This window comes from Calidris pugnax, unplaced genomic scaffold (assembly GCF_001431845.1).
Source record: "Calidris pugnax isolate Ruff unplaced genomic scaffold, ASM143184v1 scaffold41, whole genome shotgun sequence".
Classification (NCBI taxonomy): Eukaryota; Metazoa; Chordata; class Aves; order Charadriiformes; family Scolopacidae; genus Calidris; species Calidris pugnax.
The window spans coordinates 26,933,011-26,959,409 of NW_015094509.1; the positions used below are offsets into that span (position 1 = coordinate 26,933,011).

At 39.2% G+C, this 26,399-nt stretch overlaps 1 protein-coding gene across 4 annotated transcripts in view; it reads right to left on the reverse strand.

The window, feature by feature from the left end:
- Positions 1 to 26,399, reverse strand: part of TRAPPC9 (trafficking protein particle complex 9) — a 494,648-nt gene that overhangs the window by 236,688 nt on the left and 231,561 nt on the right. For all 4 annotated transcript variants that reach the window (XM_014965614.1, XM_014965611.1, XM_014965613.1 and 1 more), the window contains one exon: positions 25,621 to 25,711. In XM_014965614.1, coding sequence (XP_014821100.1) covers positions 25,621 to 25,711 — 91 coding nt within the window. The remainder of the gene's footprint in view (positions 1 to 25,620; positions 25,712 to 26,399) is intronic.

Sequence of the window (26,399 nt, forward strand, 5' to 3'; positions counted from 1 at the left end):
CAGTTATAGCTAGTTTGAATGGGGTATGGGAATGAAAAAATCAGGAAGATTTTGGTAAGGTAGGTAGATCTTGCTAAATTCCACTTTCTCATACAGTAGAAGGTACCCAATCCTGGTCTTCATCGTGCAGCTTCAGAAAGTTTCCAAGATATTTTATGCTGGCATTATCTTGCTTTTCACTTGTATCTATTAACTTACTTGCTGATACTCCAGTTTCACTAACAAGTGATGAGTCTCCCCATCATGTCATTTATTATTTATGATGGAGCAGGAGCGAGCTACTTAATGAATAGCAAGATGACTTGAATTCATTTTAATCCCTGTTTCAAACTAGAAAGAATCCCAAATGGCTTTTCACCTAGACATTATTACATATCAGTAAAATTTTGCAGAACAAAATATTTACTTGTGTTTATTTCAGTGTTTGCAAACTTGAATAAATTCACTTTGCCATCAGAATATGAAGTAATGACAATCAAAGACTGTCTAATCACTGCTTATAAAGATAGTTTTAATTTACTATTAATTGCCAGATACCATGTACTCAGATTTAATTTCTAGTGAAATGCTCAGGGTAATTCCACTTTAGCACCTAAAATATCTGAACTTACATCTCCTGTTTCTTTAGTGTTACCTCAGAGCTCAGAAAAGCCCTTGCTATAGGGCCACGACAATATAGCCTCCTCTCTAGATTTTAGGATGTCAGGGAAAGCATAGGAGTCATTGTTACAGTATTTCAATTTAAAGCTTCTTTCCAAAGGTAGTTCAGACTTTATTGCTGCAAGTTTGGGTATAAATAGTACTATCCAACAGTACGACACAATGATGCCCAAAAGACAGGCATGCTGGGAATATGCACATTGTTAGCGTGAACTTTCATGAAAAGTGAAAATAACTGAGTCATCAAGGGTCACATTTGGAATCTGTGCAACTGAGAAACATCCATTGTCCCATACAGAATAGTTTCTAATAGTTTCTAATCAGAATGTAAACTATAATGTGACACAACTGAAAGCACAGACCATGTGCTTCAAAAAAATCCAATGGAGCAATGTTTTAGTCAGTATCTACAGGCAACAAGATCTGAATAAAATGTAGTTCCTGGGCTAAATGAAACCTCTGGTTTTCTATAATGCTTTGATCCCTTCATCCTTAAATTTAGACATGTAACAATTTTCTGCTGAGTTCATACCATCCAACTATCCAGTCCAATTTGACTAAAGGTTTGCTGATTATTATGGCACACTGTATGGCAAAGGAACAGCTCCAGAGACTGGAACTCCAGATGAAAGCCAGAGGTAAACGCCATCTGTGGTATTATACATAAATTAGGTAATGCTACTGGATTAGTACCACGTTGCCAGTGCCAATGCAATACAAAAAGATACTTTAGAAGAAAACAGGAGGGATAAGAATAATGCTATACAGTGTGTCAGAGTTCTTAATCTCACATGATACATTGCCTAAGAAACAATTTATTACCAGAACAGAAGGAAACCTGTGAAGGTTAGCTCTGCATGATGATGGAGTAGTCGGGTTTTTTCACTCTCTCAAAATAACAGAAGAATTTCATTGTCTGCCACCACTGTGCTTTTTGAAGAGCAGCTTCCAGATTACCATCGCCAACCTCTATTACAAACCGCTTCCCCTATCAGCCATGTGTCGCTACATGTCACAGCCCTGCTTTGCCTCTGCTCGTTTTTACTTGACTGGATTATGCACAGCGTTCTGAAGGGACCTCCTGTACCAAAACCATGTACCATGACAGCTAGAAAGCCAAAACAATTTCTCACAAGCAAACAATCCTGTATTGTCTCATTTTCATTCCTCGCCTTGTGTCATTCTAGTGCATTTTTTACCTTTGTGTAGTATCTGTCGCTTTGGCAGAGATTTCTGAGCATGACTGGCTCCAAGGAACGGCAAGGATTGCGCTACAACCCCCCCTCCAAAGAGACAATAATTGAAAGGGAATATCCAGATGCTGAAGTAACAACCTGTGGTGGGATGACCCTGGTCAGCTGCCAGGTGCCCACCCAGAATCACAGAATCATCTAGGCTGGAAGAGACCCTCGGGATCATCAAGTCCAACCATCTACCCTACTCTAAAGTTCTCCCTACACCATATCCCCCAACACCACATCTAAACGGTTCTTAAACACAGCCAGGGATGGTGACTCAGGAACAAAGTTCATTTCCAGAAATGCTTTAACCTTAAGCATCCCAATTTAGATTTTGTTAACACAAATTGCACTGGATGCTCAAATCATAGAATTATTTAGGTTGGAAAACACCCTTAAGATCACAGAGTCCAAACATTAACCTAACAATGCCAAGTGCACCATTAAATCATGTCCCTCAGACCCACATCTACACATCTTTTTAATACCACCAGGGATGGTGACTCAACAACTTCCCTGGGCAGCCTCTTACAATGTTTGACAACTCTTTCAATGAAGAAATTTTTCCTAATATCCAGTCTAAACCTCGCCTGGCACAAGTTGAGGCTGTTTCCTCTTGTCCTATCACTTGTTCCTTGGGAGAAGAGACCAACCCCCACCTCACTACAACCTCCTTTCAGGGAGTTGTAGAGAGTGAGAAGGTCTCCCCTCAGCCTCCTTTTCTCCAGGCTGAACAACCTCTGCTCCTGCAGCTGTTCCTCATAAGACTTTTTCTCCTCACCAGCTTCGTTGCCCTTCTCTGGACACGCTCCAGCACCTCAATGTCTTTACTGTAGTGAGGGGCCCAAAAGTGGACACAGCACTCGAGGTGGGGCCTCATCACTGTTGAGAACAGAGGGATGATCACTTCCCTAGTCCTGCTGGCCACACTGTTCCTGATACAGGCCACGATACTGTTGGCCTTCTTGGCCATCTGGGCACACTACTGGCTCATATTCAGCCGACAGTCAACCAACACCCTCAGGTCCTTTCCTGCCAGGCAGCTCCAGCCACTCTTCCCCGAGCTTGTAGCATTGCTTGGGGTTGGTGTGACCCAAGTGCAGGACCTGGCACTTGGCCTTGTTGAACCTCATCCCATTGGCCTCGGCCCATCCATCCAACCTGTCCAGATCCTTCTGTAGAGCTTTCCTACTCTCAAGCAGATCAACATTCCCACCTGACTTGGTGTCATATGCAAACTTACTGATGATGCACTCGATAGAACCAGCCTCAGCACTGAGCCCTGGGGACACCACTCGTGACTGGCCACCAAATGGATTTAACTCCATTCACCACCACTCTCTGGACTTGGCCCTCCAGCCAGTTTTTTATCCAGCAAACAGTATGTCCATCCAAGTCATAAGCAGCCAGTTTCTCCAGGAGAATGCTGTGGGAAAGGGTACCAAATGCTATGTGAAATGCTATAAGGAAAGTGAGGCAGTCCTGCTTTGGCAGGGGAGTTGGACTAGATGATCTCTATGGTCCCTTCCAACTCTAAAAATTCAGTCAGACAAGGCTACCTATAGCTCTTAATTCCTTACAAATCTTGAATGGCACCAACCGCAAGCAAGGAATCATAGCAAAAATGTGTCTTAAAACTCTTTCAGAGATTCATGAGAGCTTTAAACAGATAATAAACCAAGTCAGTAGTTACACTTACTATCCACCAGAAGCAAGTCACTAGTTACACCTAAAATACGCCCAACTTAACAAACAGGACTGGAATCACAAGTCATCCTAGCTTTGTTTTACAGAGACACCATTAGCATCAACAAGACTCCTGAGCTGAGCAAATGTAAAGAACAGGACAATTAAAATGTTAGCCACTGCCTGCAGCTTTATTTGCAAAAGCGTTCCCAACGTTACCACCATCAAACAGCTGCTGCTTCAGACGGAGTGAGACGCTAAGACCTAGTACTTCATTTTAATTTGAACCACATCTACAGCACAGGCTCCGTATGTACAATAAACTAAAGTTCACGGATTAGCTCAAGTAGATACTGAACTCTCCAGACGCTACTCTGCAGCAGCCAGAAAAGTGCAACTGAAATGATGAGATTCTCCCATGTACACACAGTTTTGCACAGGTCTCCACACATCTCTCAAAACGACTCAATCTTGCTCTAATAACAACCCTTTGATATTTCAGTCGTTGCAGAGGAGATTTAAACTGAGATTCCTAAACCGAAACTTCAGCTGTGTCAGGAATCGTTAATCCTTTTATAGAGTAACCAGGAGCCAAATACATTTTGTGATGACAGACTGCAAATAAAAGGACTTGCAGGGCCATCAAATGCGCTCGGGGCATCGCTACAAAATGCAGCATAGGTAGATGAGGTCAGAACTAGGTCACATTTCCATATTTCACAAAATTTGCCAAGTTTCAAATTACAGGCAATCACGCAATAAATCTCAAATCACAAGAGGAGCAAGAAGATAAAAATTCCCCTCGGTTAACAAAGAAATCAAGAAAAGAATATACAAGTCTCAGACACAGCAGAAAGGAGAACAGATAAAACCTCTCTCACAAAAAACATTTGCAGAGAACAGTAATTACAGGCAAGTATTTTTGTCTTCAATACAGATACAGCTTTGACATTTCCACTCTCTCACAGAAACTATGTATTTAAAGTGAAAATATGAAACTAGTAAAAGGCAACTGTGAATTGCTGCGTGTTTGTTGAATCTATGTCAATAAAGGCCGGCATGTCTATTTTGCAATTATTTTTAACCTATCTCTGCACGCAGAAGAGATCCAGGGAAGAATGTAATGAAAACAAAGTGTTTTAGTAACTGACTTGCATTGAATTTTACAAATATACAGCTAAGTTGAATGTCAATAGTTACCGAAATTTACCAGTCTTCACCTTCCATGCCAATACACAACCAATCAGGAACATTAGCCCATTAGACTCCAAAGGAGCCGCCTTTGCTTTTACTAACAAAAGCCACTGTTTGTAAAAGAAAAGGAAAAAAATCCTTTTTCCCCCAAGAACTAGGTAATATGTGAACATCTATCTATAAAAAAAGGCAATTATAAAAAAAGGACTTCAAAGCGATTGTAAAATTCCAACAAAGACACCACCATTAAAGTAATTAAAGCTGATCTAGGCCCAAGTAAGAATTAAATAGTTTAAGAAAGCAAGAGAGAATGCAGCAGAGAGACCAAACCACGCAATATTTCACAGGACCAGTGAGTATAAAAATAAGCAAGATTAACTGGGGAAGCTGAAGAAAACTAGAGTATATATCAGGATTTCTACAATACTCTAGTAGCTAGAACAGCAAAATCATATGCATTTTCACACAACATACCAACAATCAATTTACACACTATTTTATCAGCCTGTTAGCTAGAACTTCTTTTTTTTTTTTCCTACAAACACGATGATTACTTCTACGGGCTATGAAACCTATAAACAAATAACTTATTAATTTGCAGTTAAAATCACGGACAATGAGTTTATGTAATTTGCTATCAGATTCTCTGCTGATTCCTTCTGCAGACTAGCACTTACAGAAAGAAACAAAAACCATAATTCTTTCCTTTATGCTACCATCAAAATCTCAGGAATTTTCAGTTCTCCCAATATATTAAATCCATCACCGATGTTTAGAAAGTGTCTCTTTCATTAAGAAAGTGAGTATATATATACACATCATGAAGTCAAGAACTCAGAATAAATTCCTCCATTCCATATACTATGTCCATATCTCAGATATGAGCAACCACCTCCCAAGTCAGCATGAAGCCCCAGGAAGTGTCCTTCTTCTTCCAAGTCATGTATATTTGAAGATAACAAATCAATAAAAAGAAAAAAGTATCGCGGCATCACAGGACCTGAAGCCATGAGCAGCAGATACCAACGTAGGTTTAAAGAGTTAGAGCAGGGATGGCCAAGCCCTTTGAATGGCAGCAGGACACCTTTTGACAGCCCTTTCTCAGAACATTCTCTTCCACATGAAGACTGCTTGTTCACGCAGGTGTCCTCCTGCCTAACTGAGCCTTTCTCCACCTATTGTCTCTGCTCCTCATGAACTTCCTCAGACTTGTTCCTGGGTTTCTGATGATGGTAAGCTAAATAGTTTATTACCTGAGCAGGGAGGAGAAGCTGGGCTCCATCCTGCCCTCCTCTGGCTCCCCACCACAGGAGCCCAGTGCTCCTTTGCCCCAATACTCACCACCCCAGTACAAGGGATCACGGAGTCAACCTCCTAACTCAACCCCTCCATAAATAAGAGAAACCACTATTTATTTTTTCTGTTTGTTTTTTTTTTTTTTTTTTTTCTGCCATTTTAGCGAGTTGATTTCAGTCACTGTGCCATGAAGTGACAGAGCCAGAAACACATGAATTTCTTTCACATAAGAGTGAGAGATGAAAGATAATGGGACTAAGCAACATCTGTTGGTTTTGATAGGAACAAGCCATTAATTTTCATAAAGCTATACCCTCCCTTTTTCTGTCAATCCCTTCAGCCAATGCCCATTTACCTACATCTCATTCAATTACAAAATAAAATAATTGTAGAATTGAGACCTTTTCAGTTTCTCCAATTCTTTTTTTTTTTTTACAATCCTTCAATTTTTGGTTTATTTATGTACGAGATTCCAGTGACAGGAGCTACCTCAGTCCGTGCTGCTGCCTGGCACAGCTATAACAGATGGAAGAACATAAGAGTTATAACCACACGGACCAAGTCAAATACCACCCATAGAGAAAGCCTGGAAAAGGTGGTGTTAAAAACTGGTTTGGGTATGCAGGAAGAGTAGAATTAAAATAATTTCCTGATATGAGGAAACCTGTTTTAAAAGGTAAGTGATAATGGCCTCCCATGTGTCAGAAGATAAGAGCAACCTCCAGCAGCAAAACCTCGAAGAAATTCTTGGAGGAGAGAGTACAACTAATTTCATTATACCCTGAGATGAAAGTGTACCTATCAGTGTATTATTTTACTCATACTCTTCCTATGCCACATAATGTTTGGTGAATAAAAAGGGTTATATAGCAGCTTATTATTATTAAAATATGATGACAGTGCCTGTGTCTCCCCAAGCAGCACAAAACACCAGACTCATATCCTCTGAAAAATCTTTTCATTTTTATAAGCCATCTGTCAACAGGCCATTTCTTCTCTGCCTCTCCTTTGATCATACAGCCCTAATTTTCTCAATGTGGCAATTAATCTCTTTTCCCCCTGATTTTTATATAAAGATATTAGAAAACCCTCTGAAGCCTCCACATTGTACACTCAGCTAATATATGCAGCCTTGTATTCCTATAATTATCCCTTTTTTCCCCTCCTTTCTCCCTTTTACATACCACCTATCATATCCTGTTTCAATAGGACCACAGGATCTTTTTGTGTTTGCAGAGTACCTATCCGGTGTGCTACGAGCTGTCCTGTAGCAGATATAATCACCCAACACCCACAATTCTGTTCCTCAAATTGCCATTCGAAATCTCCAGGCTCTTTTTGCTTTGGCAAACTACACAGTGGTATTATGTCTCCTGTTCATGCAGCACGCTGCTAAGAAAATGAATGGTGTAGATGTCAGGCAGAATAGCATGTACTTAAAATTCTTCACTATTTCAGCAGATTGCCTTTTGCTTGCATTAGGTCTTATCCCCTTTAATAATAATAATAAAAAAGAACCAAACCCAAAACTTTCCTAGAATGAACCTTTTGACGAATAGGTATTGAGCTAGTCTTTGGGAAAATAAAATCATTCACTTAGGGAGAAGTAGAAAATTTAATGTGATTGGATACATCATCCTTCCCCGAGTATTCATTTCATGCACAAAATCCTTTTGATGCTTTATACCTTTAGTGTCACAATAAAGAAATCTTCTTATTACTGAAGAACGATAAGAGAGTAAACAGCAGCTGTGTGATAGCACTGATGTAGCAGAACATATCCCCGCGAGGATTCTTGACCTTTCAGCCTCGGTTTTCAATGCTGCAGCTAAAAATATCTTTTCTCCACTGACAAACATTACAGCTACATGCTGCAGCATAGCAATGAGGAGCTTTATGCTCTAATGGCTTTACTATAAATAGAATCTCTTCGATGCTAAAGGCTCTTCATTAAAAGGATTAGTGACTACAACACACAACAGGAACAGCCGATACCAAACCTCAGGCTTTGTAGCACAAACTGATTTTAAATGTACTAGATTTAAGATTTCCAAAGTAACTGCATAATTTGGTGAGTAAAGCAGAATGAAAAAGAACTCCCTCCTCCCCATGCAACATTCCGGAGAGCTGTCTTTGATATAAAATTAATAGTTTGAGGAATCTGCTCCTAGCATTCTCATTTTCTCCAGTTCAATGCCAAATTGACTGTATAATGCAATGTCAAAATGAAGTACAAAGTCACAACAAAACTGATGTTGCGCAATAAATGATCGGTTATCTTCTGGAGCAGAAAAATTCTCTTTCCTGCCCGGTTTAAGATAGGGGAGGCAAATTCTCCCGAGGCGAGGCTGCAGCCACGCTGCGGTACGAGTCCCTCTCGGTGCCTGAAGTAGGAGGGGGACAAAGGCAGGGACGACGAGGAGACAAGCAGAATGGGAATCCTACTTCCCACTTCAGGATAAACACTTAATAAAGGCAGGGAGGTTACTTTGAGATACACTGGCAAATATACCATCAGACCGATGTCTCACAAATACGATGCCATGGGGAAAAGACTGGAGACAAGATGTAAATTGAAGCAGAAAAAGGCACATTTTAAAAGCAATGAGTTATTCTAACATAGCAACAGCGGAAGGCTGACTAGGAAGTCAGAAACTTTGAGGAAGAAGATAAATATTACCTGCCAAACATGAGATAAATTGACCATCTACAGATATTAGAAATAACAAGCTTGTTGAGTACCCTGTTAAGAAAAACGTGTCTGAAGCTTTTCAAAGATTGTTAAACTTCACTGATAAAAATTGTGGTGTTTGTGCAGTCAATCAATGAAACGCCATCCCCGCCAAGACTAATCGTGTTTGACGACACGCTGTGACCCTGCACAACCACTGTGACAGGAAACTATACCTTTCTCAGATGCAGTTTACTTGTTCCAGCCAGGACAACCAAGCCATCTTTCAATGAGCCATGCCCACAATTAGCAGCACTTACAATTAACCTTATAAACGGGCTAGTACGTCTTCTAAGTACTAGTCATTCCTGGGTGCACACAAGAAAGACTTTGGCCTCTAACAGAAGGGTATTTCTTGCAGCACCTTGGTATTTAAGTGAAAATGTTACTCCAAAACACACCACACCAAAAAAAATAGTGCTCAGACAATAGGTACTGAAAGACAAGAGCATATATCGAGCCTTCAAACCACTGAGGTTGTGAACAAAAGGATCATCTGTCTACGGATCCATTCTGTTTTTAATAGGCACAACAGTGCACCATCTAATTGCCTGACAATGAACTCCACTCAGGGTCCTCTGACTTTTTATCTCTGTGGTTCTGCAATTATGTTTTCGCTTCAGCATTTTTAACTTCTTTGAATTAAGGCAGATGTGGTAAGGTAATTCTTTTTTTCTTAATAAAAGGCCTAGTTTTGATTTTGGAACTAATGGCACATTTAAATACATCATGGTTTTTCCTCTTTTATATTTGTTTATCGTTACAAAACAGAAATTTTATCAAACATAAAACAAATTTAGATTACCAAAATAACTAAGGATGGCTTTTTCCCCCCCTGACATTTAGATAAATGGCAAATTTTGATTCCCTGCAAAAATTTCTAATATGCAGAACTACATACTTTTTTCATTTTAAATTAGAGGATTTGCTACTAACATGCCATATGCTGTGTGATATGTTTAACAGAATGTTACACTTCTAATTGCATACCAATCAAGAGCTCATATTTTCCAACAATTAGCGGGGTAAAGTATAAATTTCCTAGTGTCGCTGATGCTTTTCAGGCATGCGACAGTGCCTACAATATTTTAATCCACACATCTTCAAAATCACAAACGAGGTTTGGCTCCAGTAAGAGACCTCCACACACGGGAGACTGGACAGGAGAGGATGCGGAGGGAGGAGAATGGAAGATAAATTTCCACTGAGAGCATCGTAATTTTAATTTCTCGGGACTTCCCCTGACGTTTGAAGATATTCAACCCCAGAACTGGGGTAGAGATCTGAGGTGGAGTTTTATGGGTGGGCTGGGGTTTGGGTTTTTTGGGGGTGGTGGTGGCAATGAGTATCTATTTATAATGCCTTGACCTTCCGTAATGAGGTGTCTCTGCTAAGGGGGGTTGAGAGGAAGAACTATGCAGCTATTCCTGACGTCTTGAGGATCTTATAGAATGAGCCTATCTGTACATTTCAAAATCACACCGTTTCATGTGTAAGACCAAGAAACTAAATATTCTATATTCTTGCCAGTTATAGCTAGTTTGAATGGGGTATGGGAATGAAAAAATCAGGAAGATTTTGGTAAGGTAGGTAGATCTTGCTAAATTCCACTTTCTCATACAGTAGAAGGTACCCAATCCTGGTCTTCATCGTGCAGCTTCAGAAAGTTTCCAAGATATTTTATGCTGGCATTATCTTGCTTTTCACTTGTATCTATTAACTTACTTGCTGATACTCCAGTTTCACTAACAAGTGATGAGTCTCCCCATCATGTCATTTATTATTTATGATGGAGCAGGAGCGAGCTACTTAATGAATAGCAAGATGACTTGAATTCATTTTAATCCCTGTTTCAAACTAGAAAGAATCCCAAATGGCTTTTCACCTAGACATTATTACATATCAGTAAAATTTTGCAGAACAAAATATTTACTTGTGTTTATTTCAGTGTTTGCAAACTTGAATAAATTCACTTTGCCATCAGAATATGAAGTAATGACAATCAAAGACTGTCTAATCACTGCTTATAAAGATAGTTTTAATTTACTATTAATTGCCAGATACCATGTACTCAGATTTAATTTCTAGTGAAATGCTCAGGGTAATTCCACTTTAGCACCTAAAATATCTGAACTTACATCTCCTGTTTCTTTAGTGTTACCTCAGAGCTCAGAAAAGCCCTTGCTATAGGGCCACGACAATATAGCCTCCTCTCTAGATTTTAGGATGTCAGGGAAAGCATAGGAGTCATTGTTACAGTATTTCAATTTAAAGCTTCTTTCCAAAGGTAGTTCAGACTTTATTGCTGCAAGTTTGGGTATAAATAGTACTATCCAACAGTACGACACAATGATGCCCAAAAGACAGGCATGCTGGGAATATGCACATTGTTAGCGTGAACTTTCATGAAAAGTGAAAATAACTGAGTCATCAAGGGTCACATTTGGAATCTGTGCAACTGAGAAACATCCATTGTCCCATACAGAATAGTTTCTAATAGTTTCTAATCAGAATGTAAACTATAATGTGACACAACTGAAAGCACAGACCATGTGCTTCAAAAAAATCCAATGGAGCAATGTTTTAGTCAGTATCTACAGGCAACAAGATCTGAATAAAATGTAGTTCCTGGGCTAAATGAAACCTCTGGTTTTCTATAATGCTTTGATCCCTTCATCCTTAAATTTAGACATGTAACAATTTTCTGCTGAGTTCATACCATCCAACTATCCAGTCCAATTTGACTAAAGGTTTGCTGATTATTATGGCACACTGTATGGCAAAGGAACAGCTCCAGAGACTGGAACTCCAGATGAAAGCCAGAGGTAAACGCCATCTGTGGTATTATACATAAATTAGGTAATGCTACTGGATTAGTACCACGTTGCCAGTGCCAATGCAATACAAAAAGATACTTTAGAAGAAAACAGGAGGGATAAGAATAATGCTATACAGTGTGTCAGAGTTCTTAATCTCACATGATACATTGCCTAAGAAACAATTTATTACCAGAACAGAAGGAAACCTGTGAAGGTTAGCTCTGCATGATGATGGAGTAGTCGGGTTTTTTCACTCTCTCAAAATAACAGAAGAATTTCATTGTCTGCCACCACTGTGCTTTTTGAAGAGCAGCTTCCAGATTACCATCGCCAACCTCTATTACAAACCGCTTCCCCTATCAGCCATGTGTCGCTACATGTCACAGCCCTGCTTTGCCTCTGCTCGTTTTTACTTGACTGGATTATGCACAGCGTTCTGAAGGGACCTCCTGTACCAAAACCATGTACCATGACAGCTAGAAAGCCAAAACAATTTCTCACAAGCAAACAATCCTGTATTGTCTCATTTTCATTCCTCGCCTTGTGTCATTCTAGTGCATTTTTTACCTTTGTGTAGTATCTGTCGCTTTGGCAGAGATTTCTGAGCATGACTGGCTCCAAGGAACGGCAAGGATTGCGCTACAACCCCCCCTCCAAAGAGACAATAATTGAAAGGGAATATCCAGATGCTGAAGTAACAACCTGTGGTGGGATGACCCTGGTCAGCTGCCAGGTGCCCACCCAGAATCACAGAATCATCTAGGCTGGAAGAGACCCTCGGGATCATCAAGTCCAACCATCTACCCTACTCTAAAGTTCTCCCTACCCCATATCCCCCAACACCACATCTAAACGGTTCTTAAACACAGCCAGGGATGGTGACTCAACCACCTCCCTGGGCAGCCTATTCCAATGCCCGACCACTCTCTCTGTGAAGAATTGTTTCCTGATGTCCAGTCTAAACCTACCCTGGCGCAACTTGAAGCCACCTTGCTCACCCCCCCACTCCAAAACAGGACAGGGCAAGAAAAAAGGACAAAAAAAAGCTCAAGATAAAGACATGGAAATCACTTACCAGCCGCTGTCACAGGCAAACCAGACTCAACGTGAGGAAAATTAAGCTTACTGCCAATTAAAATAGATTTAGATGGTAAGAAATTAAGTTGAAATTTAAAATACCTCACCTCTCCTTTGCCGTTCCCAGCTTCCCCCCTTCCTGAGGGGCGCAGGGCTGGGTGTTGGGGTCCCTCCATGGCAGCCCCTCTGGGCCGCTGCTCCCTCCTCAGCCCTCTCCCTGCTCCAGCGCGGGCCCTGCCCCGGGCTGCAGTCCTTCAGGGACACCCTGCTCCCGCCTGGGCTCTTCACGGCCGCAGCTCCTGCAGGAAATATCCCCCCTCCCCGGGCTGCAGGCTGGGTCTCTGCTCCAGCGGGGTCTCTCCAGGGCTGCAGGGGATCCCTGCTCCGGGCCTGCAGCACCTCCTGCCCTCCTCCTCCCTCTGCTGCTGCTCCCTCCTTGCCTTCCTCCTCCTCTGCCTGGGCCGCCTTCCGCCCTTTCCCAAACCTCTTGTCCCCGTTCCCGGTGCCCCCAGCTTGGCTGAGGGGCTCAGCTGTGTCCTGCCATGGGGCCCTTGGAGCCGCCTGGCACTGCCTGGGTCCGCCGTGAGGCAGCCCCTCACAGAGGCAACACCAGGGCACAGACACCCCATACCTTTTCATTTCCAAGATTTTGCTTATGCATGTGGCAAAACACCTAATTATTGCCCAACGAAAACTAACCTAAACTCAACATTCATCTGTATATCTGTGTTTGCTAACTGTTGAGTTTCCAGCTAGCAACACTAATCCATACTACAGGAAACCCGTCTTGGCTCTACATTCCTAAGGACAATACAAGTCACCCCGATAGACAAATGTCACTTTGTCACTCAGGATACAAGCCTGGATAATAAGGAAAAAAAAGCTGTTATATATTTGAGCAGTTAGTGATGGAGCTGCAGGCATCAATCCAGTTCTTACTAGACAGCGGCCCAGGTGCAGGGTTCATCCCAGCCACAAATGGACGGTTTCTCTCAGCATCAGGGCAAACGACAGCAGGAAGGAGCCTTTTCCTCAGAAAATATCTTCTACACTAAAATCATCAGCACAGCCAGGGGAATGGCACAAATCTGGCGAGTATGACACCATTCCAGCTGTTCGGAGAAACGACTCCCAAAGTCCTGTGGAGCATCTTCCTCACTGTTTGCTAATAAAGACTTAAAGCGATGGAAAAAACCCTAAAGCCACAGGAATTTCACCTCAACGGACAAACTGTGCCCTATTTGAAATATTATAGATGTGCCTTCGCAATATGATATTGATTTCTGACAGAAATAAGGCCTGATACTGCTTTACTACACTATCAGTGTGATGTTGAGGAGCTGAAACCTGAAATGTAACCAAAATTAACTTCTGAAAGTTTCGGTGGTTAAATTATTTTGCATTTACTCAGAGTGATTACATTATTATTCACCTTGAACCTTAAATATCTTGCTACACTAGAGAGACAGCAGCAACTTGGTAACCACTGTGCTGTAGCCAGATACCAAAAAAATTGAGCCAGAAGGCTTAATAAGTTGGATTTACTCCATCGTCGCCAGTTTCAAACTAATGTTTATGTTTGTGAGAGAGTCAACGCTGGTTTCAATAGCCGACAACATGTTCTGTGAAATACTAGATATTTGCTGCAATTCTGGTGATTAATAGAGGATAATGGATAGTCTTGAAAATGAAAGTGCAGATTTACTTTATTAAGGTAGAGATCATTGAGGATCTGTGTCAGGAATGATCCTACTGAAGATTTAATCTTGTAATCCAGATCTAAGAAGGAAAAAAAAGCCAAAAACCTTTACAACAGATGCAGAGGGAAGTGACTGAGATAACTGTGGGGTGGGCAATAAGAACCCCCCAGTATGCTATCAAGGAGCCTAGGAGATTTAGAGCTGACTGCTGTCTCAAAATGCACAAAAGAAAGAGCGAGAGTAAAAAAAGGCGAACACCAGAGACTGAGAAAAGCTATTTAGACTAAAGAACAATATTGACATGAGAACAAAAGGGCTGGAAATGAGTCACAAATAAATTTAATCTTGAAATTCCGATTCACGGCAAGGTTCTGAGACGGAACTCAATAAGTTTACAAATGGCTCTCCAAACAAAATTATATTGAGACACCTTCTGCAATCTACTTCTGAATCAAATAACACAAAGATGTATATTTTGTGTTATGAGATTAATCCAAAGCAGTATGTGGACAATACAAATCACTACCTATTAAGTATCCATAAACAGGAATGATTTCTTTCAAATACAGCCTAACTGTTTAAACAAAATAGTTAATAAACTGTTGAATAGTGAGCAATCTGCTGATTAATACCTTCATTAGGAACAGATGTTCAGAAACTCACTGGTTGCTTCAGCAAGTTACACAAAATTATAGTCGCTAGGAAACCAGAAGAGGTCATTTTGCCTCTTTAATAGGCAAAGTTCAGGATGTTCACTCCAACTGACAGCTGTTTACCGATCTTATTTTCATCCAAACCTCAAAACTTAGATTATGTTTCTCACTCATTTTTCTTTTTTTTTTTTTTTTTTTTTTTGACAACCTAGGCAATAATTCACAGCTCACTGGATCTCCTAAATAAACCCCTTTATATTTACATGGTAGGCATTCCCCCATTACCCAGCAGGATTCAGCTGTATTGGCAGGCAGTCATTAGGCATTCTTAAGACTTTGGTTTTTTTTTTTTTTTTTTTTTTTTTGTTTCACTACCACTATTTGGTAATTTCATTAGTGAGAGAAAACTGTGTGTTTTCTTTCTGGAAGTGAAGCATATATGGGAAAAACTGTGATAATAAAGCAAAAGAGAATGTAGTTACTGGGAGTTAAATGCCATGAAGGAACCCACAAGGCAGCACCGAGGGGACACCCCTCCCCGTGGGGTCAAGCTCCAGTTTTGGGGGGGCTCCAACCAGCACTATCCGGGGCTGGTGGTACCCGTTTCTGTTCTAAAGTTTCTGATTTATTGTCTCCAACACTTAGAATACCTGGGCTTTTCCTTTAGCTTGAACAACTCCGATAACTGACAGTTGACCGTTTTATCAAAGCACAGAAATGTAATTATCCCTTTTAATTATTGAGGATTGCTGCTGCTGCTTTTTTGTCTTTCCTGAAGTTTTCACGAGGCAACCAATTATTTCTCTGGGTAATTCCAGACACTGCCAAGACATTTTACCCTTTCTGTATACCGCTCACATTTTTAATTAAGACTCTTCCTCATTTCATCTCTTGTGTCTGGCCGCGATATAAAAGTTCTGTAACAGCTCTGTACGTGTCTGATATTATTGAGCCACAACTTCATATGATACTATACAAAATGCAATGAGTAACGGAAAAAATAGAAAATGCGAGTATCTTTTAACGAAAGCCTTTTGTACAGAGCCATCCTACAGAACACATTGGCTCCGCTCCGATTGTGTATCTCAAGATGCAAAAAACAAATTTCTAATATATGCACAGGTAATCAGAAATGTTATCAAAGTGAGCCTGAATTTCTGCTCAACAAAGAAATGGATACTAAAATAGAAAGTCTAAGTTCACTACCGAGCGTCAATAAGCACCCAGAATCACAGCTCAGGAAAGATTTTCTGTTTGACTAGCTTCTTTTGTAAAATCCAATCAATTAATGATTCAAGTCAATCAAATGAAGTTAACTTCTTTCTGGCCTAAAACCTTTCTCAAAAAAAAAGAATTAAAAAATTACAGTTATTTAATACAAAGGTCTGATATACAAAATAAAACAAAAGTAAAATCAAGTCAAGTGCTGGCATTGTTTTACCAAAGAGACAATGGGGAGAAGGAACATGTTAAGAAAAATCATAAAATGGAGAAAAATAAGAGGGCAAAATCAAATATCGTATGCTAAAAAAATAGAAATTAGCTGCCAATTTTGTGAGAGGCAGACTAAAAAGGAGAAAAGGAGCGAACACACAAGAGAGGGGACTTCAGTCAAAGCTTGTATTTCCTCATCAGATCTGTCTGTTCTGGTCTGTGCTCGTACTGTTGCGGTTTTGACAGTTGGAAGCTATTAATTCAGTATTACAAGGCTTATTGAGGTGGATTTATGGTCTTTACAGATGTTAATTTACTTCTGCTTTCTTGATGAAATAAAGGACTGCTTCAGAATGAACACTGAAAATTAAACCAACTTCCCTCCTTGCTAAACGGCCATTTGACAGACAACTTCTACTGATGATAGGTCACGTTGGCCTTAACCTATGAGTCAAAACACATGGTGGGGGAAGAACACTTGCAAATACTTGGAAAATTTTGCTTTTAGGAAAATACAAATTAAAAGGAAAACTTTCCACTGAACTTGATCATGTATAAACTTCAAACTACAACAGAGTACATTTGCACTTCTACTGAGACGATGTACTATCCAGTCAACAACATTCATGGCACTCCGTTCCAAGCATATACATTATTTTTTCAAGTGAAATAAAACAAAAGCTGGAAAAATGTCAGAAGCCAGATAAGGAAAGCTCCGAATACGCGTTCTGGAATAAGCCCTCCCTTCTTGCCTACTGCCCGAAACCAATTACACGTTGAACCTGTCCTACATAGGCTATTCAGAACATTCTTCCACTACAATTAGCATATTTTCCGTTTCTCATTCTCTGCACACTTAACTGTACAATTCATTTAATTGCTGGGTAATTAAAATCCTGCCTGATCAAAGCATCCTTCTTTCCTCTCTTGTTAATACATACATCTTCTGATCTTTTTTCCTTTTTTCTTTTTTTAATTGTCCACAAGCTGAATCATATTTTTCTCAATTTTTATTCAAATGGTATCTTCTGTGTCCACCAAAGTAACAGAAATCTATTTCTCCACAGATTCAGTGATACTTTTCACCAGCTGCTTTACAAGACAGCTTTTTTGTCTCTTCAATCTTCTTCCTTACAATTATCTTCACACTTCTACCTCATTTTGAACATGTAGCCCATTTTCATAATTATTTCGATAGCTTTTCATTTTTCAATTGGGATGTTTAATTAATCTATTATTCAATTTACTTCTAACAAAACCTAGAAAATTAAGTACCTTCTGTAGCAGTGTAACGATTCATCATTGTTACGGTGTTCCTCAATCACCTGTTACGGCCTCAATGAAATATCGTAAGCAGTATTTCTATAAAGATGTAAACTATGCATAGTTGGCTTTTATTTTTCTTTAAAAATAGAATGGTTTTGCAAATGAAATATTGAAAACAAAGTCACTCACGCAACGTAACAAAATGTATTAGGCACACGTGCCTGAATGAAGCTTGAATGAGTTAATTTTCCTGTTTCTTTTTCTCCTTTTGTATCCGATTAAACACCATTATTCGGGACTTTCCTCTCCACCAGTATTTCTGCTGTAACATTGCGTTGAAAACCTTAATGGTCTTTAAAATACCTAGACTGCACTTATTAACAGACAGTTTCTATTCAGTATGCTTTTATGCTAAAAGCTGCCCTACTTCAGCAAATTTTTTCCCCTGCTTGAGACCCGGACCTCTGATGGATTCCTGGAGATCAGTCAACTCTTGATTTTGCTAAATTAAAGAAATGTGTCTCAGAGAGGCTGCAACTCAAAGCAAGCAAGACTGCATTAGATGTCTAAGGAGTGCAGTGTCACCTGCCAGATTTACTCAGCTTTCGAGAACCAATCTAATTTTATTCAGTGTAGTAGCTCCATAGAATAAACCCAACAATAAGTCTTCATTCTTTGATCACCTCCAAAAATTTATTTCTTCCTACTCTGGTTTGATTTGAGTTCTTCTACAAGAAGTTTCCCATGGGAGATTTCATTACAGACTTGGACAAACGTCACATACACCTTTCCTCATGGCTGAATGACACCGGTAGCTCAGAGTAACACTTAATCAAATCCTTTCCAATCCCTTCGGCCAGCTGAACTTCCAGCAGATTTCTGTGTTACTAGTTTCAGAACAGATAACCTTTTCTGGACTACATTTCAGCCATTTCATTTATGGGGCTGGGGTTTTCGAGACTGAGAGATTATAAGAAATGCAAAGAGATACTTTTGACTAAGACCTGTAGTGACAGAGCAAATGGAAAGGGTTTTAAACTGAAAGAGGGTAGGTTTAGACTGGACATAAGAAGAAATGCTTTAAAATGAGGAGGGTGAGACAGTGGAACAGGTTGCCCTGAGAACCTGTCCATGCTCTGTCATTGGTATTGTTCAAGGTCAGGTTGGATGGGGCTTTGAGCAAACTAATCTAGTGTCCTAGATGTCCCTGCCCATGACACGGGTTCAACTAGATAATCTTTGAAGGTCCCTTCCAACCCAAACCATTCCATGATTCTGTGTAGTAGCGTGATCTCTTTTTGGAGAGATGGTGGTGCTTACCTTTGAGCCATCATCAAATTTTATCAGTTTACTCCTCCTCATAGAATCATTGAATGGTTTGGGTTAGAAGAGACCTTAAAGATCATCCAATTCCAACTCCGTGCCATGGGCAGGGACACCTCCCACTACATCAGGTGGTCCTCCTCATAAAAGCTTTCCATTTTTCTTTTATTAAGCAAAAATCACTAATGATTCACAGTGGTGAAATTGGTCCTAGACCAACACTTAGACAACTCCATTCGTATTTATTCCTCCACTTTCCCTCCTGTCTCTTCTCACTGCTTTGTTAGAAATGCTAGACCTGCAGCTTCAGCTACCAGTTCTGTCAGAAACCCAAGATGAAGTAACCACTGGCACTGCACCCAACTTGTCTCAAGCTATCTGTCTTTATATAATAGTTTTTCTTATTTTATTTTCACTTTAGGGTGCTCTCTTCATGCTTAGCATCTTTTTCTTTGAAACCATTACTTGCCCTGTTAGGCCCGAAACCCTTTCTCTACAAGTTTTTCCTCTCAGCTTAGAGTAACCAAGGCTTCAGTAGGAATTAGAAACAACAGCTGATTCAAAACATATCACACAATAGCATGTTTTGACATGTGAGAACATTATTCTTGTGCCAGATGCCCTAGTTTTATCAAGTTAGTCCATTTTTTCAATGTACTACCCCGGTCCCTTTTACACTTCCCAGTAACTAAAGCATGTTGCTTATTTGACATTGCCAAAATATCCTGCAAAACAGCCCGCACACAAGCTGTTAAGATACAAAAGTGTTCCCACCTCTCTTGCATCTTAAAAATAAAAATGAAAAACCTGGAGATTTTTCTAAATGGATGGGAAAGGTTGGTTACCTAGTAAAATCCATTTACCGCCAGATTGTTTCTCAGCTTTGGTCTTTCTGTGAATCAGCCTGTGATTCTCTACCCTACAGACAGTTTACTCTCAATATTTTCTGGCTAACACTCTTGGTTTCATCTTTCTAATGATGACAATGGCCAGTCTAGTGTAAGTCTACAATACAAATCAGTCAAAATACTTTTGTTTGATAAACGAACAGAACAACATCCATAAATATTTGAAAGGCAGATGTTCATATATTCATCTGATCTCTCTGTATTTCCAAGCTTATACCTGTATAACCTACATGCTCCTGTGGAGGGCCCCATGAGGAGGTTGTTTATTAAAAGAGAAAATAAAACTGCTTCCTTACAGTTCCCCATTAAAACTATTCTTTGAAGAAACATCCAAGACAGCCTTGGAGGTTCGAAGATGGGGGAAAGAGCAATATTGTAGGACTGCCCAACTAAAGCAAAACTTAATGATGGTCACATCTGCAGAGATCTGTCTCTTTTTAATGAGGGCCTTGGGCACAACAAACTATCAGGGTGTCAAGATGGCATCCAAAACACTGACTTCAAGAGGTATCATTTCCCAATCTACTCACCAACAGATACTTTCAACTATTTTCCTCTGCGTTCAGGATGCGGTGATTTGACACTGCTGCAGTCCCTAAGAGTTAATCACATGGATTGTGGAAAGAAAGATTTAATTATGGTCTAAGGTCAGACTGGAAAATGCAAAATAAAATGGGTGAGTAGTTTCAGTAATTAATTTTGAGATCCATGAAATATATAAGCTGCAGAAATTGATTCTGATTTGGTGCTCTCTAAAACATTCAATAAATTATCTTAATAATTTATTTTTAAAGTAATGCTTCCATAAGATCTTTTGTGAAACTTAACCAGACAGAACTTCCAGACAAGCTGTCAGGAACCATATGCTTATAAAACACTTTAAAATACTTTAAAATCTACCTCATCTATTGATGCCAACTATCTGTGAGGGACAACTGGAAACTACCCTTCAATTCTGAGTTTTTAAGGTTTTTTCTAAGTACAATATGCCTGCATGATCAGAGTAAACAACAATTTGTGTGATCCCACAAAAAAACCTGTAGCATTCCCTACCTCTATGTAAACAATTAAGACTTTGGTTACTAACTATGATTTTTCTTAATTACAATCTGGAGACCATTCAGCAACACTATTGCTGGTTTTCCCTTCAATCACCTACAGCAAATGAAACCTACTGCATTGTGGAAGGTATCCAGAATTAATTCAGATGTTATAAACTGTGTTGAAATTCATGTTTATTATGAAGGAAGAAGTGAAGAATGAAGGAAACGAGTGAATGAAATAAAAAGCATGAATGGAAACAACTCGCTAGTTCTGGACTTTGCCCATGGTGAAGCTTTACCAATGCTTGGTCCTTCAAATATTACTGCAAATGTCTTTAGAGTTCATGTATAATTATTGGTTTTCAGTTATTCACTACTTTCTACAGAAAAAGAAAAGCTAGATATTTGCCCAATATATTAAAACATTTAGCACAGTTCGATTTGTCTACAGTTCTAAATTCCTACAACAAATTTCTCTAATATCAGGACAAGATGTCTTTATCTTGCGACTGCTGGCAGTGAAGGAAGTTTATTTTGCTTTATGTAGGAGAATATAAAATAGGTCTCTGCTGTGAAATTTGCACAGAGCACACAAAGTGTGGAGAACCTCTTGCTTAAGAAGTAGTTTCATGTGAACGTAGGAATATCCCGGGCCCAGCCTATTCCAGGCTCAATCAAGAGTTTATTTCAAACTCACTCTATTTCAAGTTCAATAGCGACGTTTTATGCCCAGCATTCGTACCTGTGATAGTTTTGCTATCCAATGCAGGAGAGTCCCATCAAACTGATAAGTGTTCGGGCTCAGAATTTTGCTTGCTTGCAAAACCTTGCAACATAAATCAAATAAAGACTGATAAATTATCGCGCAGCCAGCGACCGCAAACGCCTCCATCGGCTCATTTTCACATCGAACCACAGAACTCGCTCGACACGCGCCTTTGAAGAGTCTGGGTTCTCCTCATTAAACTTCGCAGGCAATGTTTCCTTGCTTTGATGATATTAATATATTCACCTTAAAACCACATCTATTCCTACATTTGGTTTGTTGCCCAGCAGTAAAAAGAAAATGTCATAAATTTTAGAGAACATTGAACTTGCTGGCGTTGAGCAAGATTATGTTTTTCAATTACATGTGATTTACTAACTCGCCTAATAGACAACTTCATTTTACAGAGATGTTCTAAATCTTAAAATCAATTTTAACAACATATTAAGAACTCTCACTCCAGCCTTTGACATATTTTTTATGATTCCTCCTGTTTTAAATACTTTTCCCTTCCCCAGTCATTTAATTATATGAAATCACAACCAACAGCACTCGCTAAGAGACACTTTTTTTCCTGTTTCTGACAACCTTCAGAGCTGACTTCTTATCCTCAACCCAAGACTTCAACACCACTAACTTCTACTCTTTTTCTACTCTTTGCCTTGCATTTAATGAAAGAAAAGGACAGGATTGTCAAATTTACATAAAAAATTATTTCAGTATGGTTTTATAATTTTAGAACTGTAATATTAACTCTAATATGAATTAAATATGCCAAATCTAAAAGGAATTTTGAAGTCCAGCTTTTATAAATTTGAACAAGAGCCAGTCATTTTTTTAATCAAAACCATGTTAAATATTCATTCATGTTTCAGTGTGAGCACTTATAATAAAGTAAACCCTTCAATGTAACCATTAATACAGCAAAAGCCCTGAATAATCATAGAATCAATTTTATTGCATAACACTGAGGCAAAATTTTCAGCCAACTTATGCAAAGATTATATTACCATGATGGCTACTATTAAAGGGTTCATATTAAAACGCAAGTTATACTTAATGTATAGAAAAGTAAAACTCAAAGCAAAGTAAGGCTGTGGTGATGGTGTTAAAAGAAAAAATATCTGACTACTATATTACAGCAATTTTAAAGTAACTTCTTGTCAATGATATCAAAATATTGGACAACACAGGACGAGAAGAAAACTTGTAGGCTATTGCCTTATAAAATATATGTATTAGATTGTAGTTCTCTTCTAGTAGTAGAAATGTTAATGATTAAAGAATTTTTAAGATAGCTTGCATAAGTTTATCTCATTATTGGTACTCAGTACAGACCACTACCAGTAAAAGACCTGATTCTTACAGGACAGTTAAGGTCAATCACTTCAAAATATCAAAAAAAACAAAACAAAAAAAACCAAGCCCACAGGGGGAAAACAGAACTTACATTACATCTTAGATGATTTGAAACACATAACACTTCGCCATGCTTGTACGTGTTGAATAGGATATATATTCTGGCACCAAAAGTCAATTTAAACTCCAAAAGACAGTATATCACACTGTTTAAATACATGTGTGTACACACGCACACCCCCCCTTGATTGTCCAGACATTCCAACAATTCCTTACTCTCACCTACTAATTGAAAAAAACCCCGATCTTTTAACTCCTCTTCCATCAAACACATTAATAAAATCAAAATTAACCCATATCGCCATGATCCACGTTCTGGAGGGACCAGAGTAGCTTTCCTCAGGATGACTGCAGGTAGGGCTACCAGGCTGCAACATCACGAAACCAACTGGCAAAGATTTAACTGCTGAATATTTCAAGTTAAGATTAATTGAAAGAAACTAAAATTTCTTCACTGTTTTTAATGTCAAGTTTTTGCTTTTGTTTTCAAGTAAAATCAGGCATTTAATCAAAACGTCCTTTTCAATTTTCTCCGCAATGAGCTAAAGCTTCTACACGGACATATTTTTGGTCATAAAAAAATAAATAATATATGCAAGGCTAATTTCAGACTGAGGAAATATTAGACAAAAAAATATAGTACACTTCTGCAAACCCAGTATTTTGTGCCACCAGAACTTTCCAAAAGGAGATCCCATATAGAAGTTGTGGCAAACCAAGTACTTGATATCCCATAGGATCTCCCTTTCCTTGCTTTATTTAATGCAGAAAATAAACATGTAGGTCATAATCAGCCAAGAGATCGTGCTTCAAAAGATTCTGCAGTTATGAGGCAGAGATTACAGAGTTTTGTCTCTGCTCATACATTCTGAAAACTAAAATAAACAGGATTCTTTAACTGGATTAAGCAACAGCCGGAGAAATTACCAGCTCCACAGGCAATGAGATGTCATGGTAAATCAGTGCTACCTTCATATTTTCCAACTACTGCATCAAAGTACCTACAAATATCACCATTTAGGCAGGAGTACCAGAATCAACCCCATGACTCTGAAAGTCTATTTTACTAAGAAAACAGTTGGCAGGAAAAGAAAAATAGAAGAAAGCCAAAAAAATATGAGAAGAAAAAGACTAGAGTTTTCCTCCTTAGGGCCATCTCCCATGCAAAAGCACCAAGGGAAAATTTGCGAAGGCAGAGGCCAGGTTACAACATGCTGAAGGCCAAAGGCACTCAGCAGAATGAGGATGACTCTCAAACCACTTGTTTGAGCTCACAACACACCGAACACAAAGCTTCTCAATTTATGGACAAGGAACAGGGCAACTGCAGCCAAAGTTGATCATACGAGCAAGTGCTACCAAACCCTTGAATTCTCTGGAGAACAGAGGCCAGATAAGCATCATTTCAGGGACCAATGATCATGGTTAAACCTCAACATGTTTACAACAACCAACTTTAAACCATTGCCAGTTTTAATCCTCTCATCTCTAAACAAAGCGCTCACACGTTTTATCGTATGAGTTGAGGATGGTCCATGGGCTTGGAAAAAACACATGCATTTAAAGACACAAATACTAGAGTTTGGGGTTATTTTTCTTTCAATAGTTAACGCAGACAATACTAACGGATCAATGCTCTTCTCAATTGGTTCTCCATAGGTCATCAAATTAATTAAGGACGATAAATTTGCTTTAAAAGCAAAAGCTTTGAAAACAATTTTCTTAGGAACTGGGTTTTTTTTTCTGAGACTTGTAACTACCACAGAAGTGTTGGGGATCAAACAAACTGCCAGAGAAGTGTTTGGGATAAACCATGTTCCAAAGCCCCTGAACAAGCCTTTTTAAGAACCTCAGACAGAAGTCACACCATTAAAACTCTTCAAAATGAAATTAATTCAATATTTCACTGTTGGAACATCATTCTACAGGCAAAATTAAGAGAAATTGTTCTTCCTCACTCCACAGAATGAGAACTTTTTCTTCATCTAAAAAGTTAGTAATGCAAATGTCTAAATAACAAAAAAAAAATATATCACAAAGTGTATTAGAATACCACATGAAAATATTTTAGAAAAATTCCTTTAAAACCACACTGTCAGGCAAAAGGGAAAATTAAGTAGCAGCCACCTCTCATACAACACAACTAGGACTGCAAATTACAGGAAAAAGTGTGCACTCAGGCTTCATATTTACCAGCACTGAGCACTGATACTCAACATAAAATAGATATCAATTTTACATTTAACTTCACATCAGTAAAATATCTAAAGGAAAATAAAATTCCTAGCAAATTCTCCTGTATCAGAGATTACCAGTAAATGAAAACATTATCATTCTCAACGCTGCCAAAACTTACAAGCCAGTATATCCTCTGAAAGGCTCATCAATAGGTTTTGACATTACTCACCCCACTGGAGAGGAGCCAACTGCAGATGCTCCAGGACCAGTTGATTGAGAACGCCTTCCACGCTTGCTTCCCCTTCACGCTTCAAGGAAGGGTAAATTGGAGTTAAGGAAAATTTTGTTTCAGAGAGAAAAAAAGAGCACGTAATACATAGAACTTTTATTATTGCAAACCAAAACTGCAGGCTAGAGATTCATTAAAGGTTAATGTTACATATTTGGTTTATTAACCTATGAACTGGCTAACAATAATAATTAGAGTAGTTGATATCTTCAGAATATAAGCGTTTAATTCCACTGAGGAGTGTTAAATATGAAGATGCAAAGGTAAAACGTACATGAACCGTAGTAAAACACAAGGGGGAAAAAAGGCTGGAAGCTGTAAAAAAGCAGAACCTTTAACTATGCGGTGCAGGATCGGAATTCCAAATGACAAATTAAGAGCAATCTGAAAGCAAAAAGGGTAAAATTTAATCAGGCAATAGAAAACAGAACAAATGTGGGCTTGGATAGCTTTGAATGGTGGCTCGGTGCCACTTCTGTGGAGGTGCAGGGACATCAGACAATGCAGTGACAGTGACGTTATCGAGGGCAAACATCACACCAGGCACGTAACCTGCAAGCTCCCCTCTCTACTCGCTCCTGCATGAGCTCAGTCACAAGCTCAGACTGAAAGGAGAACAAATTGGGAAATTGTTCTCACTCTAAGGCCAGCAAAGCACTGAAATAAACCGCTGGGAAAAGCAGAATCTCTGTTTTTAAAGGGCTTCAAAACAGGTGATG